At 42.7% G+C, this 20,185-nt stretch overlaps 1 protein-coding gene across 1 annotated transcript; it reads left to right on the top strand.

Moving 5' to 3' along the window:
- The first annotated feature begins 35 nt into the window (after positions 1-35).
- On the top strand, positions 36-16,559 carry LOC132710328 (vomeronasal type-2 receptor 26-like). Its single transcript, XM_060686313.2, has 5 exons — positions 36-3,248; positions 3,687-3,975; positions 7,720-8,514; positions 13,574-13,700; positions 14,931-16,559. Exons 1-5 carry the CDS (start codon positions 3,022-3,024, stop codon positions 15,839-15,841), a joined length of 2,349 nt encoding a protein of 782 aa, XP_060542296.2. The 5' UTR covers positions 36-3,021; the 3' UTR covers positions 15,842-16,559.
- The last annotated feature ends 3,626 nt before the right edge of the window (positions 16,560-20,185 follow it).

Here is a 20,185-nt window from a genome sequence, read left to right as displayed (position 1 = left end):
TGAATTGAATGGTTCTTTGGACCTGATTCCCTCAGGATCCTTCATTAGTCCTGGAAAGTCTTGAATGACCAGACTGTCCAACAGTGGTTCCTGTCTGCACTCTCGTCTGACCACTTGACAAGTCTGCAGCAGAAGAAAGACCCCAAAGCAATGGGATTGTTGTCATGGAAGGACAGGCCTGTTTTGACCCTTCCCCCTCCCCACTCTGGACCCCCCTCCCCAGCCAGGACATCTACACCAGTGAAAAGCAGCTCTTGGATTCCATGGAGAAGATACGGTTGGATCTATCACTCCCCACTCCGTCTGCCAAAGAAAGAAACACACACAGGGACCTGTGGGGCTTTGTAGGGTCCCACTAATGTGGACATCTGGATGGAGATGTCCATCCTGTCAGCTGCATCCAGAGGAGCCAAAGGAAGTGGTCCTTCCTCCCACAACCGTCCCTGGGAACAGGGGCTCCTCCAGTAGAGAGCACGTCCAGCAAGGCCTCTGAAGGGCCAAGTGGATTCTGATAGTTGTCAGGGAGGTTGTGGCCAAGTGTGAGATTGTGCAGGAGCTGGGGATCCTTACCCATCAATTGAATGGCAAAAATACACCATAGTATATTAAAGTCACTGATAGAGAAACTCTTTTACAATAAATGCTCATGTTATTCTTATATCATCATGAATAGAAGCAAGAAAATCCTTTTTCTTCAATTTAATCCTCTTTGTCTCCACCAGCTGACTGAGTCTCAAGCCAACCCTGATCCAAAACCAGAGGCAAATGGTAGTTACTCATCACCTTGACATTGAATGAGTGTTGAGAAGGTGGGATGGAGATAGTTCTCCACCAGAGTTAAGAGTCACAAACAAACCATTATTTGTAGAAGGAGTAATTTCTATCTGGCCATTAAAGGGAATTCAAAATAATTCAATCCTTAAAATAGATCTATCATAAAAGGAAGAAGATTTTTTTAATGTGAGAAACATTTACCAATTCTAAAAAAAACCTCATTTGTTTCTATAAGGGTCAGGAATTGTGTATCAATCAGCAGTTATAAAAATATGGGACTGGGCTGGGGAGGGGCCATTACAACCGTTTTAATCACTACTTTAAGCAAAAGTTAGCATTCAAGTGATGAGCTCAAGTTTGGATGGAGAGAGGAAAAAAAATCTGGAGTTGTTAATGGTTTTTATTCTGTCCCATCTTTGGATTCCAGCAACTTCCACAAAATAAGTGCTGACTTCAGACTCTCTCTGTCGCAGTAAAATAAAGCCTTAAAATCAAATCTCAACTTTTTATTTTTCCATAACTGGTTTTGTAAAAGAAAGCAGATTTCGCATCCAAATCCTCCAGTTCTCAGGGAAGACAAAAGTCCCACCTCTCTTTCTCTCTAGTGGCTGCTTCTATTCCTGACCCCTTCGTCATGACAACCCTGTAGCCAATCAAAGAGGGGGAAGAGACGGTTGCCTGGGAGCTTCCCTGCCCTCAGCCAGATAGAGAAGAGGCTGAAGAAGCCAAGCCAAAGGGGCGGGGGGGTCAAATAAAGAGCCAAATTCAGAGCTTTGGGGGGGATGAGAAAGAGGCAAAAGTTTCCAGAATTGCAGAGGGAGGGGAGCTTAAGCCCCTTCCCCAGAAAAGGCTGCAATGAAGAGGGTCTCCTCAGCTGGGGGCTCTGGAGGGGCCACAGGGGACCCCCACCTTCCTCAGAGTCACGGAGGGTCCCATCCAGGGTCAGGCCAGCTGCCTTTTCCTCCCGGGCAAGCCCGGATCCCCCTTGGGAGACCCAGCCCTGCATGGCTTCTCCCCCACAGGAGCCTCTCCTGGAAAGACACGGAGCCCAAGTGAGGCTGGAGAAACCCCAGGGGCTGCGTCCCCCCAACATTCAACCCTGGGACCCATAAACCAGGTTAGTCTCTTCCCAGGAATGCCCCAGATCCCCTCCTCCTCCCTGGCCATCCTGGGCTTTCTCTATGGGTCTGGGCTTTGCTTTCCCCCCTGAGTGCCCCATGCGTGTAAAGAGGTGGCTGAGCAATATGGGATATGGTTTCCCCCCTTCCCAGGACTCAGAAGATGGAAGTTGGATTTTGCAGATCAGCTTTCCATCTGCAACACGAGGGTCCTGAGCTCCCCTTCCCTCCTTTCTTCCCTTCCTCCCCTCCCCACATGGGGAGAGAGGCAGCCTTGATTTCTCCATCTCTTTTCACTTGTTTTTTTTCCTAACCTCTCTGTGTTCCTGTCTCTCTGTGTGTTTTTTCAACTATGCAATGTTCTGATAACTACTTTTTCATTAATGTTTAATCTATTCGTTCTTTTCATTTATTTATTTTTTCTAGTTAGGTTCCCCCCCACCCTAAAGTTGATTTTGTTCTAGGAGTCTGGTCACACTATTGCATCAGCCCTTTTGTGCGATGCCCTTGAGCATTAGCTTTCAAAATAAAGTAAATTTTGGTTTCAACTCAGCTGGCAGCTATTTGACATCTGTGACATGCTCCAGCATTAACTGGCCCCCGGAGTTTTCTCTTTCATCACTATGCAAACAAATATCAGATTTATTTATTTCTTCAGCCACAGGTGCCGTGTATTCCCTCCGGGGCCACTTTCAAGCATGGAACTCCCAAACTTCTTAATTCTACATGACTGATTTAATTTCATCTCTGCCCCTGTTATTATGAATGACATGGGGATTATTTCCCTTTCATTTCCCTCCAGAGAATTTCCCAACAATCTCCAAGTCCAAGAACTACTTGAATTATCCAGGGATCCCTCCTGAGAGGGAGAATTATGATAAAAGTTTCAGCTCTGCTCTTTGGCCGAATCCTCCAGGGGAGACTTTGGGCAGAGAAATATGGAGTTTAGGGACAGGCAGAGTCTGTGCTCTTGAATGTACGTCTCCCTCCTTTCCAGGTGAAGCTGAGTGTTTCTCTGTGTTTGAATCAGGAAAGCAACTGGATCATATTCCACCTTGTGAGAGTCCTTTGATTCTTCTAATTCTTCTTTAGAAACAGGAAAGGGATTCATTGATTCACCCCATGAATTATGAACCTCCGGCTTCTGCCTCTGATGCTGCTTTTGTCCCATCCAGTCTCTGGGAAGCTGAGAATGAAATGCCCGCTGAGTTTCAAACAGGAGGATGGAAAACAACCACAGAGCTTTTACAGCCCAGGAGACCATTTCATTGGTTTAGTCATCACTGGAAATGAAATCTTGCATACAAAGTTGCTTTTCAACATGGCTCCTTCTCTTCAGTTTGTTTTCCAGGATCTGTAAGTCATTCAGGGTGATGGAGTTGCACTCCCTCCATTTTAACCCTCTCCTTCTTTTCTGTTTTATATTTTTCATTTATTCCTATATTGGGGAATATGTCTAATTTCCTGAATGATTTTGATTTCCATGGCTTCTCTCTTTGGTCTGATTTTGTGAAAGAGACTCAAATCCAAAAAAAGGGTCTGAAAAAAAGCTGAAAGGGCTGCAGATTATTTTCCTCTCTCAGTTCAGTCCTTAATTTATCGCTTGAATAATGAATTTAAAGTAGTGGTGGAATCAGTTGTAGTTGCTGTACCTCAGCCCGTTTCCATATTTGTGTAACTGATCATTGCTTTTGGATCAATGTTGGCTTAAGGCTCAGGAGGCTTCTACAGGATTATATATTAAAAACAGTATTTATTGTTGCTTTTGATTATAATAACATGTTTTAACAATAGGAATGCTCGTGGTTTTTCATATGGCTTACGATTCATTTTCAACATTCAAACGTTCAACAAGAATTCCCATCTCTTGCACAATCTCACACTGGGCTACAACATCCGTAACAACTATATGAGCACTTTCCTCACTTCAGATGCCTTGCTGGACATTCTCTCCACTGGAGAAGCCAATGTCCCCAACTACAGCTGTGGAAGGAAGGAGAACCTTCTGGCTCTTCTTGATGCAGCTGACAGGCCCATCTCCATCCAGATGTCAACATTAGGAGGCACCTACAAAGTCCCACAGGTTTGTGTGTTTTTCTCTCTCTGGTAAAGTGAGAGGTGAGTGGTGGTGGGTGAGCAATAGATGCAATCATGTCTTCTCCATGGAATTCAAGAGCTGCTTTTCTCCCTATTCTCAATATTTTACCCCATTATGTTCATGTTGAGATTAATCAGAAAAGGCCTGAAATGCAAGCAATACATTCCCTGGAGAAGATATTCTACCAACTATTTAACTGATCAAAAAATATCCCTGGTTGTTGGAGCCTCTATTGGCATCTTCATTTTCACAGATAAATAATGCCTGCCCTATCCACTCAGATTTCCACTAGCAATTATAGACCAAATAGACTAGCAGATATTGTGGCTAAAATTTATGCCATGATCTTCTTAGTTAAACTTGAGAAAAATGCATTCTTTGCAGAAGAACCAGAAGGTTTTAGGTAGAGTTAAAAGCTATATAGATTTTATAAGAAATAATGAATAAGTTAATAATCTAATATTGGCAACAAATTTGTCTTGAAATATCTCATCTATATCAGTGAGGTAAAACAAGATTTTCAGGCTCTCTAGATGTTAGTGCAGCATTTAACTCAATAAACAGAGAAATATGATGGAGAAAATGGATGGCCCTCAAAATGGAGCTCAGCCTGTTGGCCCTGATCCAAGCCCTTGTTTGAGAGGGAGGTTTGGGCTCAATGGAGCCATGAGAAGAAGGATCTATGCTTACCAAGGGGGAAGGAAAAGATGCATATTTGAACCCTTGTCTAAATATTTCTTCTTATTCAGTGTAAATATGAATGACTTAATAGCAGTAATGAAGGATAAAAAAAAAAAAACCCAGATCATTAATAAATGTTATTTCATTTTTTGAAAAAAATGACTAAATTAGTGGATTAATGAAATGCAGTGCATGTAGTATACGGTACTTGGATTTCAGAAAGGCTTTTACAAAGTAAACCACAACCTATTTCTCAGGAAGCTGAAAATATATGGGATGGACAGCATCACCCCCAGATGGGCTCAGCCTGTGGTCCTCAATGGAACTACGTCTGCATGGAGGGAAACAAGCAGTGGGGGACCCCAAGGTTCCATTTTAGGCCCAGTTCTCTTCAACATCTTCATGAATGATTTGGATGAGGGAAGAAATGGGGAAATCATCAAATTTGAAGACAGCACTAAAGTGGCAGGAATAGCCAACACCTCAGAAGATAGGCTGAAGATCCAGATGGATCAAGATAAACTTGAACCCTGGGCCTATCTAAGAAACCATAATGCATTGTAGAGAAAAGTAAGATTTTATACTTAGGCTAGAAAAAACAAATGTCCATTTACGGATGTGGTGAAACCTGGCTCAATAGCAATAACTATGAAAGGGATCTTGGAGTCCTAGTGGACAATCACTTAAATATGAGCCAGCAATCTGTGGCAGCAGCCAAAAAAGCTAATTCAGTCCTAGGCTGCATTAACAGAGGGATAAAATCAAGATCATATGAAGTATTAGCACCGCTTTATGATGCCTTGTCAAGACAACACTTGGACTAGTGCATCCAGTTTTAGTCTCCATATTATAAAAAAGATGTAGAGACTCTGGAAAGATGCAGAAAAGATGATTAAGGGCCTGGAGACTAAAACTTATGAGGAACAGTTGCAGGAATTCAGTATGTCTAGTCTAGTGAAAAGGACTAAGGGTGACATCATAGCAATGTACCAATATTTGGGGGGCTGCCACAGAGAAGAGGAGGTCCACCTATTTTCCAAAGTACTAGAAGGCAAGACAAGAAACAATGGATGGAAACTAATCAAGGAGAGAAACAACCTAGAACTAAGGAGAAATTTCCTAACGGTGAGGAATGGAACGTCTCCCCTTCAGAAATTGTGGGTGGTCCATCACTGGAGGCTTTTAAGAAGAGACTGGACAGCCACTTGTCTGGAATAGTATAGATAGATACAGATTAACAGAGTTGGAAGGGACCTTGTAGGTCATCTAGTCCAAGCAGACCCTACACCATTTCTGGCAGGTGACGGTCCAGTCTCTTCTTGAAAGCTTCCAGTGATGAAGCTCCCACAACTTCTGAAGGAAACTTTATCTCTTTATTTCCAGGTTGAACATCTCCTTGTTCAGTTTCCATCCATTATTCCTTGTCCAGCCTTTGGGTGCTTTGGAAAATAGCTTGACCCCCTTCCTCCTCTCTGTGGCAGCCCCTGAAATATTGGAAGACTGCTATCATGTCTCCCCTGGTCCTTCTCTTCACTAGATCAGCCATGCCCAGTTCCTGCAACCGTTCATTCTACGTTTTAGCCTCCAGTCCCCTAATCCTCTTGGTTGCTCTTCTCTGCACTTTTTCTAGAATCTCAACATCTTTTTTATAGTGTGGGGACCAAAACTGGATGCAGGATTCTAGGTGTGGTCTTACTAAGGCTTTATAGGGGTGGTATTAGTACCTCTCTTGATCTTGATTGTATCCCTCTGTTAATGTGATTTAGGATTGCATTGGCTTTTTTGGTTGCCGCTGCACACTCTTGACTCATATTTAATTGGTTGTCCACTAAGACTCCAGGATCCCTCTCACAGTTACTGCTATTATGCCCGGTTTCCTGCTTGAACAGGGGGTTGGACTAGAAGACCTCCAAGGTCCCTTCCAACCCTTTTATTTTGTTATAAGTTCCGTTATAGGTGCACATGTTTAGCCTGCTAAATTCCTATTGGAATACACTGATTTACACAGATAATGTGATATTATCATACTTACACATTGGATTGTATAGACTTGGATTGTTTTGTCATAATAATTATATGATAATTTATAAAGCAAGTTCAAAAGTTATGGTCTTTGTGAAATGACATCATAGCCATAGATGGTCAGCCATTAGAGCAAGTAACACCTTTCCTTACCTGGGCTTGTTTTCTCTGAGCCTGAATCTTGGCTCCCTCATCATCCAAGGAGCTCAGTTAGAGAAAGGGCAGGAGTGAAAGTGGTGCTTAAATGAAAACCTCACAGCTCTCCAGCTTCCTCAGCCCCAATGATTAAAGTATAGGAGGCCCAGTTTTCCCCCATGTTCTTACATCCATCTGATGTTTGGGGCTTCAGAGAGAAACCACCAGCAGAACCAACCCAATCTCAGCCTCTGAGGAGGATCTTGGGGTGGGTAAAAGGACTCCAGCTGCTGCCCTCAGAGCTGATTTGGGAATTTACACCATTTCTGCTTTGTCTAAATTCAGAAAATATGGGTATTATTGGCATAAAACTTAATCTATGGAAACTGACAGAGTCTGTAAATTGTGGCTGTTGGAAGAGACAAAACTTCAATTAAAGACCAAACTTGGATTATGTAACTGACAAATCTTATTAGGCTTTGAGGTCTGCCTGTTTCTTGTATAACTGGAGAAAGAAGTTAAAAAATTTCCTCCAGAAAGAATCTGGGATAGAGAAGCAAAAAAAGGTGCAGTTATCCTTGAAAATTATAATAGTTCCTTTATTGGAATAGAATATTCCAGTTGGCATTTGCACATGTTAATCTAATTGTGATGAATTGTAGGGGTGATACAGTAATATGATTTACATTTTTATTGTTTTTTAATTTGCTTATTATTTTCCATTATTATGATACAATCTTGCTAATAGTCTGTCTTTAATATTTTAGACACTATCTGATTAACAAACTATTCTAATACATTCAGGAGAACCAGGTTGGATTTATTAAAATCTAATATTTTGGACTTGATCTGACCCCAAATATAACACAGCATTCTTCATTGCTTTTTTAGATAAATATTGAAATTGTTTCAGAGGCTCTGAGTGATAAAAGGAAATTCCCCTTTTTCCACCGGATGAATCCCAAAGAAGTATTCCAGTACCCAGTAATTGTCTACCTGCTCCTCCATTTCAGATGGACCCTGATTGGCCTCTTTGCTTCAGACAGAGAAAATGGAGAGAATTTCATGAGGACTTTTCCTCCTATGCTTGTCAGGAATGGAATTTGTGTGGTTATATCACAACTGTTCTCAACACGTGGATATACAGCATCCCTCAGGGATTCCCTCTCTAAGTGGAGACAAGTCAACGTCTTTGTTCACTTCATGGAACTTGATTACATTTGGGAGAGAATTCTTCCTTTCCATTTAACATTTATGCGTCTGCCAGGACCCATTGAAGGGAAAGTCTGGATCCTCACAAGTTTTGCAGGGTATGAAATAAACAAGCGTAGACTTCTCAAATACATCCATAGTATTTGGAACTTTGGTTATCAGGGAAAAGAAAGGCCAAGAGATTCTGCCTTTGAACCCCATTTCTTTGTGGAAACAAAATTTCAAGATCCTTATTTTCTCTGTTCTCTTTCAAAGAACGTCTTTTCTGTCAAAGGCCGCAGAAGATGCACCCAGAAAGCCCCACTGGAGACCCAGGTGAAAAGGAACAGAGGAAGGATCCAAAATAACTATGACTATTACAGTTTCATGAAGGTGCTGGCCCAGGCCTTGAATGCCGTTTATTCCTCCAGATCGAGGAGGAGAAGGAAGGAGGGAGAAAAGACTTTGGGGTCTCCAAGGCTGCAGCCATGGCAGGTAAGGGCTCCCGATTGGAGAGCTGATTTGCTCTCAGTTGTTTTGCGCAGGGTTCTGCTGCTTGCTGCAAAGAGCAGCTGGAGCAGATTTTTTTCTCCTTGTGCTAATCAAGCTATGCTGAAAACGAAAATGAAAGTAAAGCAGGCTGTTTGCTGCAACTAGGCAAAATTACTCAGAGACAGATTTCTTTTTCTTCTTTTCCTCACTAAAAAAGGTAGGTGCGTCTTATAGGCTGGTGCGTCTTATATTCCGAAAAATACGGTAACTATGATTTTGAGATCATTTTCACAAACATACATATGAAGTTTGGTGTCCCTCATCTTTCTTCTAGTCCATCATTCTTGTTCTTATATGAGACTCTGTTGTTAGTGAAGTCCTAGTTGCTAAAACTTAGATATTTTTCTACTGCTTTTTACATATGCACCCTTCTGTGTGTGCTGATGATAAATATTGTTTCTGGAAACTTGATATTCCTCTCATTAAATTTTATTTTATTCAAAAAGGTAAAATACAAACTTCAAAAAATAAAACTATTACAAAGACAAAACAAAATTAGATGAAACATTTTTTTAAAAAAATGTGCATTAAAAACAGATAAAACCACATACGCATATATTGTTCCCCAGTTGAATATTGACAGATTTACATTTCTCCCCCTTGCAAAATACGCCCACAATTATAATCTTCTACCGATATATTTGCAACCACTTGACTTGTCATCTGTCTGCTGTATAAAAAAAATGTAGTTAACAGCAATTAAAAAAAAATTAAATTTCAAAATTTCAAAACTGTCTGTTATCTGCTATTATATTTAACTCTCAGACAATTTGCAGGGGCTTATTATGTACCACAGACCACCACAATCATTGTCTCTGATCCATCCTGAATCTGTTCATGATTCAATATCTTTGTTTAATTCTTAATAATAATTCATTTCCTTAAAACTTTAATTAGGATCTTTCCCAGCAACTGCTTTTCATTCCCCAAAGTCACAGGACCTCCTGTAAATTGAAACACGATGACTCTTAAGATTTGTTTTCCAGTTAAATATGACAAGTCCATTCCCCAATCTCCCTCAATCTTCTTGAAAGAATCCATTTCTTCAGTCATCCGTTCTGTCCACTTTGAGTCTTCAGGGTCCATGGCCTCTCCAGCCATCTCCAAGCAGCCTGCCTTCAAACCAGACTCCTCCTTCAGGGATGCCAGCAGCAAATTCAGTTCCAGTCCATCCATCCAATCCATCCCATTCAACAATTGTTGCTTGCTTCTGATTATCGTCTTTAAGTTGATTTAATACCATTGTTATTTTATCAAACTTTTTAAATGAAGTTTCAAATAAGGTTTTTAAGTATAAAAACTTTATATTCTTTAAATTAAATCACATCAAATTAGCTTATTCTAGGATCTACATCTTAGATCAAATCTTGCATGAAGGGGATTCATCAACTTGACCGTATTAATGATAACCTAGAAAAATTGATGTCCAATAGCAAAAAGTTATCCCTAACCTTCAATCCCTGGCCCATGAATTAAAGTATATAAAGGTTCCCCCTATGCTCTTGTATGGAGCAGAAGTTTGGGATTTCTACTCAACCACAGTATAGAACAAACACAGTCCCAGCACCTGAGCTGTATTGTGGGGGTAGATCTAAGGACATCTGCTGCAGCAGTTAGAGCTAGATTGGGAATATATACAATTCATCGATTATCCACTATGAAAGCATTTAACCACTGGCACAAAGTCAATGAAATGGAGACTGATAGACTCCCCAAGTTATGCTTACTAGAGCAGATAAAATCACAATCACAAACCTCTTGGATCACTAAACTGATTAATTGTGGAAGCAGCTGTGGCCTTCCTGTCTCTTGTGTAACAGGAGAACAATTCAAAAAAACAGCTGCCCAAAGAATTAAGGATATAGAAGCACAAAATGATATGGCTATTCTTAGTAAGGTGGGTAAGTTGAAATGGCTGAGCAAATACAAACCTACTTTTCAACTAGACAACTATTTAAAGTTACAACTGCCAAAAAAATCTTAGGGAGAGATTTACGTGAGGGAGATTCAAACAGCTGGACACAACGGTCAGATATGGGAGATTCCACTCTAGACCTTATAATGGACGTCTCTGCATTGGCAGAGTGGCAGAGGCAGAAGACCTGGCTCACATCCTGTTTGATAGCTGCCTGCATAAGAGGGTGAGAGGCAGGTACCTTGGTCCATATACCAAAGGAAGGACCCATTGGGAATCCCATATCAGAACGACTCACCTTATCTGCAGCCAGAATTTGAAAACAACGTTTAATGCAGCTCAGTACTTGAGCAAAATGGCTCGGTTGAGATCGGCATTTGTGGGACTGATTGGGGTAGGCTGAAGGGGTGATATTGAAATATAATTTTATCATATTTTATTTATCCATATATTATTGCATTCTATTCCAATCTCATTTTAAATTGTTTTTATCGGATGTTAGTAATAATTTGTGTTTGGAACTCTGCACTTTGATTTGGTCCATGGAATCAAATAACCAATCAAATAAACATAACTTTCAGGTGTCCTAGGAAAAATTTAAAAAGATTAAAAATATTTGAGTATCACTTTGAAGGCAGTTTTTATCCACTTAGTTATCATACCATCCGCCCCTCAGTTTTCTAATCACATCACACAATTGTTTATGAGTCCGTTACTGAAATCCAGAGTTCCCATAATTTATTTAGGAAGTGCAATGATGGGTGAGAATGACTTTTGGGATGAGGAGAAGAGAGGCTGCCTAGGGAAGGATCAGAGAAGAGGGGAGAATCCAGGGGTGAAATTCACTTACCTTCCCTACCGGTTCGCAAATGTGTGCGCACTACCACAGAGCCCTCATCAGAGCCTCCCCAGACTCCAGGACTGGCCCATGTCCCTCCCCAACCTCCTCACTGTCCGAATCTGCTGCCAGCTCCACTGGCCTCTGGTGGGCCACAACAGCTATACGGATTCTTGCTTCGGCTTCTGTCAATCCTGTCTCCAGGCACAGAAGTGCATTTGAGATACAACGTGGCATCTGGAGAATTGATCTGGTGAATTTGGATTGAACTACTTCTAATGATGTAAAACATGAAGCTGACGGTCCGAGCAACGTCCCATAAAGGAGCTGTGCTAGCGACTTGGGCACAAAAAGCTTAACAGCAGCAGGGACATAGTAGCCTCCCTTTGTGCGGAAACAATGAAGAATGGTGCTGGCTGATCTTTGGCCCAGGGCAGCTGCATCTCTCTTGAACCCTTGGCCTGAATGGCCACCCCCAGGGATTTGAAGGGGCTTCCCTGCTCTATTTTGTGGCCATTTAGATGCCATGAATCAAGTTTTGGCCTTTTTGATCTTTGTTTTCTCATCATTGATGCCCAGTTGATTGTAATTGCAGTACTGGAGAAGGGCTCGCAAGGCTCTTTTCAGGCCTTCTGGTGTCCTGGAGAGGATCACAGGGGCATCTGCATAAAGCAGGAGGGCGATGCTTCGGTCACCTATTTTTTTGGGGGGGGATGTGATTTGGTTTGTTTAGTCATTTTACCATGCCGGTTATTTAAAAGTTGAAAAGCAGGGGAGCCAAAATGCCCCCGTTTAACCCCCTTTTGAGTTTTAACTGACTTCGAGAGGGACCCCTGCATATCACACCTCACCTTGAGGGATGTTTTAGTATGCAGGGCAGGTAAGAGATGAAGAAGCCTGTGGTCAATTGAGGCAGCTTCCAGCTTCTCCCATAGCTTAGTCCTAGGAACCGTATCAAAGGCTGCCTTGAGATCTATGAAGCAGGCGTAGAATGATGCAGGTCTATTTGATGTGTATTTTTCCATCAGTTGAAGAACTAAGCACTGATCGGTAGTGCCTCTCCCCTCTCTAAACCCGGCTGGCTCTTCAGCGATCAAATTCTCCAGAGCCAGCCACTCTCCATCTGGAGGTGTTTTCCATCAGGATGACCAGGGAGAAGATTAGCCTGACAACTTTCTTCTTGATCAACCCATGCTTTCTGGGAATCAACCTCTTGTTTTCAAATAGTTTATGAATCATCTTTTTTTCCCTCTCTTCATTTTATTTGTCATCTGCTCTAGAATGTTCCCTATAATTGATCAATTGTGTCAATTATATTTTCTCTATGCTTTGTCAGTATATGATTGACAAATCTTTCTCAAACCTTTTCATTCACTTATGAAGATAATGGCAGTATTTGTATCTTATTTAACCATATTTGGAGATTAGACAATTGCAGAAGAAAGATTCAATGTGAGATAAGAAACAAAGTTTTCTGTTTTTCAAATTCCTGGATGTTCCCATTCTAGTTTCATCCCTTTCTGGAGAAGAATGAATTTTGGAATATTTCTGAGAGAAAACTGTACTTGGACCAAAATGGAGAGATGAAAGCAGATCTGGTCATCAGAATGTTCTTGGTTCTCCCCAAAGAGGATGTCATGGAAGAGATGCTGGCGTATTCTCTAAGACAGAACGTTTTTATCAACCCAGATGCTTTTTCACAGCAAAAGTTGCTCAATAGGGTGGGAGAAATGTTGGTGTCTTTTCTCTGTTTTTCAAAGCCTGAGGTCCCATTTCAAGTGGGGAAAGCCTGGAGTCTCCAGGGTGGTTGGCCTCCCATGCCAGGTGGTGTCATCTCATGGAAGCTCTTCAAGAGACGGGACCTAAGTGGAGTGGCTTTGCCATGTTTTATTGAAACCTTTCAAGATCTTACTGGTCAGAGGTTTCTTTCTTCATCACAGTTTAATTTCGTATTAAAAAACCTAATAGAATAAAATTTCCTAAATCTTTTACTGTAAACTTTCTTATCAGTTTTAATAAGAATATATTATCATATTTAAATCTTTTTTCAATTCCATCCCTCTAGACTTTATTAAATGGAAAAGTACTTTATTGTAATGTTAAATTTGGAAAGCAAAAGGGAGGAACTAAAGGAAAAATCTGCCAATTATTATACCTCCAGCATCTCTTTAGAAGTAGTCAGAGGTTTCATTTTCCATGGACGGAGAGTCCTAACATATTTTCTTTGGCATTCCTTTTCTTCTGCTCAGTCTCTGCCTCAGTCCAAATGTGTGGAAAGTTGCCATCCTGGATTTGTCAAGAGGGCTCGAGAAGGAGAGCCAGTTTGCTGCTACGACTGCATTCCTTGTCCGGAGGGGACCTTCTCCACTCAGGAAGGTGGGTCACAGTGAGGAAAATGGGAGGCTTTGTGGAACTGGATCCATCCAGAACATTTTCATGAAAGTGGAAGTTAAAAGACACATTCAAGCTCAGCTGTATTTTTTAATTTTTAACCTGCACAATTTCTTAGCTAAAAGGAAGTCAATCAAGAAGACTTGGAAGGAGGGGCTGGGAAGAGATGGGAGGAGGGGGAGGCAGACTGGGCAAGCTTTACTAACAGCAGAGGAAATATCTCTTCTGCTTTTTAGTTTGGATATGTGCTGCTAAGTTCACCTTTCTAGGAACATATGAGTCAGGGGTGAAATGCAAAATTTTTCCCTACCAGTTCTGTGAATGTGGCAGGGAAGGATATTGCAAAATTTCCATTCCCAACCCACTCTGGGACCAGCCAAAGGTGGTATTTGCCAGTCCTTTGAACTACTCAAAAACTTCCGCTACCGGTTCTCCAGAACCTGCTAGATTTCACCACTGATCTTAGTTCTTTGAAACTTGATGAATTGTTTTAGTCCACCTTCTGAAAGACCTTGCAATCCACTGTATATTGGATCCTCCCCTTGAGGATCACTGGGCCATAATGTGGTGCTGTGGATAGTTATAGGGGGAACTCATTACACAATTATTCTGCCAGTCATGTAGATCAATCAATCAATCAATCAATCGGAATGGAACAGAGCTGGAAGGGACCTTGGCGGTCTTCTAGTCCTACCCCCTGTTCAAGCAGGAGAACCTATACCATTTAAGACAAGTGACTGTCCAGTCTCTTCTTTAAAACCTTCAGTGTTGAAGAACCCAAAACTCTGGAGGCCAGTTCTTTCCACTAGTTAATTGTTCTCACTGTTAGGAAGTTTCTCCTTAATTCCAGGTTGCTTCCAGATGTTACAGGATATTGTAGGTATCCTCCAAGTCCAGTATATTAAGTACCATGTGGCAGGACTCAGGATGTTTGCCTAAAACGATTATATGATTCATTATTAACCTCAAATAATGTAGGTTCCTATGAAGATTCTACACATTACACTGGAAATAATTTACACCCTAGAATTTTGCTCAATTTAATATATCTGGCTACATTTTTTAAAAAAAAATCCTTCTTATACTCTTTTTAATGAAATCTTTAAAAAATACTTCTTGGAAAATGCCCCTGGTATCAACTGTTATCCAAAGAAGGTTTTTCTTTTAAGATAAAAGGACAGAATATTAAGGAAAGTTGCTTTTTTGTTTTCTCAGATACAGAAAAATGCACCAAGTGCCCAGATGATAAATACCCAAATGAGGCCAGAGTCCAATGTATCCCCAAAGTTGTAACCTTCCTGTCTTATGAAGAACTTCTGGGCATCATCCTGGTCTCTTTTGCCCTACTCTTCTTCCTAACCACAGGCCTTGTTTTGATCCTCTTCATTAAATACAGAGAAACTCCCCTTGTCAAAGCCAACAACAGGGACCTCTCCTACATCCTCCTGGTCTCCCTCCTGCTTTGCTTCTTGTCTCCTTCTCTCTTCATTGGTCAACCAAGGAAAGCCACCTGCCTTCTCCGACAAACGGTTTTCAGCATCATCTTCTCAGTTGCTGTTTCTTCTCTCTTGGCCAAAACCATCACGGTGGTGCTGGCCTTCCTGGCCACAAAACCAGGCAACCGAGTGAAGAGATGGTTGGGGAAGAGCTTGGCCAACTCCATCATCCTTTCTTCTTCTGCTGTCCAAATTATCATCTGCTCCATCTGGCTGGGAGTTTCTGCCCCCTTCCCTGACTCTGACCTCCACTCCCAGCCTGGAGAGATCATCCTGCAATGCAACGAAGGGGCCGTTGTCATGTTCTACGTCACCCTCAGCTACATGGGCTTCCTGGCTGCCATCTGCTTCACGGTGGCTTTCCTGGCCAGGAACCTGCCTGGGGCCTTCAATGAAGCCAAGCTGATCACCTTCAGCATGCTGGTCTTCTGCAGTGTCTGGGTGACTTTTGTGCCCACCTACCTGAGCACCAAAGGGAAATCCATGGTGGCTGTGCAGGTCTTCTCCATCCTGGCCTCCAGTGCTGGTCTGCTGGGCTGCATCTTCATCCCCAAGTGCTACATCATCCTTCTGAGGCCAGAGCTGAACACAAAGGAGCATCTTACAGCCAGAATCAATGTGAAAACATGAGATGTAATCTATTAGAATATTTAAAGAATGGTAAAATGTCCTTTTATTTGAAAGAAGGCAGTAATTATTCAAATTTAAATAGTATGTTTTGAAATGGGAAATGGTTGAATGACTGGAATTATTGCATTATTCATCCCAATAAATCTAGCTAAAGAGAAATCGGTGAAAGTCATTCAGAGGAATTTAATATTTTGCAGCTCCCAAGAACCAGACAGATTATAATTTGAGCAAATATTCCTACTGTCAGTTGCTGAAAATGTAGATGTGTATCGTGAGAAAGTAGGAAAAGAGGTAAGATGGAAGCTGTAGGACCCTTCCTCCAAGATTTATATGATCATCTTCATGAGAACAGACCATGTGGGATAGGAAACAAACTTTTCTGCTTTTAAAATTCCTGGATGTTCCCACTCTAGTTCCATCCTTTCCTGGAGAAGAATGAGTTTCACAATATTACTGCCACAAAACTCTTCGTGGAACAAAATGGAGAAATAACAGCGGATCTGGTCTTTTGGGGCTTAATCTTTCTCCCCAAGGAGGATCCCAGGGAAGAGGTTCTGGTTTTTTTTTTGAAAGGCGGAGATTTTATGTCAGAGAAGATGTCCTTTCACGGCTAAAGTTGCTCAACAAGGTGGGGGAAAGCGGTGGGTTGTTTTTTTTTTAAATCAATTTTTTATTTTAAAATAAAAATAAAACATAAAAACATCATCATTCCAAACAATCACAGACAGTGTATCGATCGGTTAACATCCTTTTGTGCTCAGTCCAGGGGTGAAATCTAATTTTTTTTGCTACCGGTTCTGTGGGCGTGGCTTAATTAGTGGGCGTGGCTTGGTGGTAAGGTGACTGGGTGGGCGTGGCCAAGTCAATGTCACTTCTTTGCCCTTTTTTAACCTACAAAACCCAACACAACACAACAGGCTCACCCACAATGTAAAAGTAGCTGTGCTAGACTCAAAATGGCCCCTGCAACAAGCAGGAACCTCACACAGCCACAAAAAGCCCAAAAAAACAACTTTCACACTTTACACACACACAACACAACTGGCTCACCCATAATGTAAAAGCAGCTGTGCTAGACCCAAAATGGCCCCTGCAACAAGCAGGAACCTCACACAGCCACAAAAAGCCCAAAAAACCAACTTTCACACTTTACACACACAAAATTCCACATACAGCTTTGTGAGATTTTGTGTGTTTGTGTAGTTAGAGTGAAACACTACAGAAACACAGTAAATCTCAGAAAACTGCACAAATATTATTTTATTTTAATTTATTTTTATTTTTATATAAAAGCAGCTAAATTTAAAACTTCCTAAACTTTAAATGGCTAGGTCTAAAAAAAAGAAGAACTAAAAAAAACCCCAATTAACTATTTTTTTTAAGCTCCAAAAAGGGGAAAAAAACTTACCCAATAGAACAGGGGTCTCCAACCTTGGCAACTTTAAGACTTGTGGACTTCAACTCCCAGAATTCCTCAGCCAGCTTTGCTGGGAGTTGAAGTCCACAAGTCTAGGCAGGAAGGCAGGCAGGCAGAAAGAGCTGCTCACCGATGAGCTTGATTGCAGGCAGGGAGATTCAGTTGCTTGCTGATGCAATGGATTGCGATCGTCATGCGATCAACAGCTAAGGTAAGCAAGCTGGAGGCTGGGGGTGGGGAGAAAAAAAGAAACTTTTTTTCTTTTACATGGCTCTGGAGATCCAAGCTGAGTTGCCTGATTAGCAGGCAACTCAGCTGGGATGTCAGAGCTTGGGTGGTCAAAGCCATTTAAAAGGAAAAAAAAGGCTCTGATGATCACGGGGCTCAGCTGGGCATGTGGGGCAGGGATTTTTGCTACTGGTTCTCCGAACTGTCCGCCGCCATCGCTACCTACTTGCCCTAGCCGGTCCGAACCGGGAGCATTTCACCCCTGGTTCAGTCCCATCTTCAAAATATCAATATATGACCAAAGCTTATTTTCATAAAGAAATATTTCACTTATTTTATCTCAACTTCCACTTCATATTTCATATTTATCTCCATATTTTATTATCTATCCATTGGTAAAATAAATCCCACATCAATTCCCATTGATGTGGGAAAGTGGTGGGTTTTGTATCAAGGATAGTTGGTGTCTTCTAATTGTAATTCCTCAACAGAAAGGACCTTTTCTGGGATACTAATCTGGGCCTTAGAAATATCCCTTTGGGACACAGGCTTCCTTCTCATGTCCCATGGGCTCTACTGACCTACCCAGTTTGAGGGACACATTCTCCAGTCCTCCCCTCCACCTCACCTCACTCCAGTCCTAGAAACTAGGCAGTCGGTTTCAGTCTCAGTTCACTATCTTATCCGTCAAATCAGTTGAAGAAATGAATACACAAATCAAGAAAAACATCTCTTTTCAAGTTGATAGCCCTAATTTGTACATATTTTTTTTCTTTGAACCTCAATGGAGAGATGGCTTTGGGCTCCTTTCAAAGGGGAGCAGCTATGTAATGTTTTATGTAGTCCAGAAGAAAACCTTCCACATCCTACCGGTTTGAGGTTCTTCACACTTTTATTCTGTTTTAGGGAGCGTGGCGGCCTATGGTTAAGATGCTGGGCTTGTCAATCAGAAGGTCAGCAGTTTGAGACCCAGGCACCACATGACGGGGTGAGATCCCGTTGCTTGCCCCAGCTCCTGCCAACCTAGCAGCTTGAAAGCATGAAAATGCCAGTAGAGAAATAGGTACCACTTTGGTGGGAAAGTAACATTGTGGCCTATAGCCCTGCTGGCCACATGATCACAGAAGCCTTGTCTTGGACAATGCTGGCTCCCTTGGCTAAGAAACAGAGATAATGAACACCCCCTCCCCCGCCCAGAGTTGGACATGACTGGATAGAGGAAATCTTTACCTTTTTAATAGCAGAATAACAGAGGTGGAAGGGACCTTGGAGCTCTTCTAGTCCAGCCCCCAGCTCACGTAGGAGACCCTATGCCAGTGATGGCTAACCTGCCAAAAGTGCAGGCATGTGACAGCGTCCATACCAACACCCATAATGCAATGCGCCCCCAGTTCATGTGCGCATGACTCCCCCATGCTTCTCCCCGTGCATGCGCATGTGACCCCCCCACTCCCCCTGCCCTCTGAGCATGTGTGCGTGACCCCCCTGCCCCCCATTTTGGGCCTAACAGGCCTCCCTGCAGCCTCCGGGGCCCAAATACGGGCTGTGGGGGGCACACCGCACCCCCCCACACACACACTCCGCCCCATCCCCCGTGCATGCACGCACAACCCCATCCGCCACGCATGCATGCGACCCTCTGCCCATCCCAAAAATCAGCTGGCCGGATGGAGGCGCACAGGTATGCACGGTGGAGCTGAGCTGAGCGATGGCTCGCATGCCCTCAGAGAGGGCTCTACATGCCAGCTGTGGCACGCGTGCCATAGGTTCGCCATCCCGGCCCTATACTATTCCTGACAAGTGGCTGTCCGTCTCTTCTTAAACACCTCCAGTGATGGAGCAATCCCAACCTCTGAAGGCAAGTTGTTCCACTGGTTAATTGTTCTCACTGTCAGGAAATTTCTCCTTCATTCTAAGTTGCTTCTCTCCTTGATTAGTTTTCATCCTTTGCTTCTTGTCCTGCCTTCTGGTGCTTTGGAAAATAAGTTGATCCCCTCTTCTTTATGGCAGCCCCTCAAATATTGAAACATTGCTATCATATCACCCATTCAATTTCATTTTTTTTTTTAGATTCGGTATTGAACTCTGGCAGTTCCTTGGTGCTTCAGGATTTTTGACAGATGTGTTTCAATGTCTGCCAGCTTCTTGCCTGGAGGCCGTGCGGATCTGGATGGGGAGGAACAGGCTCAGACTCAACCCCTCCAAGACTGAGTGGCTGTGGTTTCCGACGTCCCGATATAGCCAGCTAGAACCATCACTGGCTATTGGGGATGAGATCTTACCCCCCTCAGAGAGGGCTCGCAACTTGGACATCCTCCTGGACTCACGGCTGTCGTTGGATGATCATATGACGGCCGTAGCCAGGGGGGCTTTTTATCAGGTTCACCTGATCTCCCAGTTGCGTCCCTTTCTGGATCGGGACGCCTTGCGCACAGTCACCCATGTCCTCGTCACTTCCCGTCTGGACTATTGCAATGGTCTCTATATGGGGCTCCCCTTGAGAAGCACCCGGAAGCTCCAACTGGTCCAGAACGCGGCTGCGCGAGTGATAATGGGGGCAACTCGTCGCTCCTATGTAACACCCTCTTGTGCGAGCTGCACTGACTCCCGGTGGTCTTCCGGGTGCGTTTCAAGGTGTTGGTCACTACCTTTAAAGCGCTCCATGGCTTAGGGCCTGGATATTTACAGGACCGCCTGCT

Source organism: Pantherophis guttatus, chromosome 15 (genome assembly GCF_059756535.1).
Source record: "Pantherophis guttatus breed Tessera chromosome 15, ASM5975653v1, whole genome shotgun sequence".
Lineage (NCBI taxonomy): Eukaryota > Metazoa > Chordata > Lepidosauria > Squamata > Colubridae > Pantherophis > Pantherophis guttatus.
Note: the sequence above shows the minus strand (reverse complement) of the source record. Positions and strands in the feature narration are given on the sequence as shown.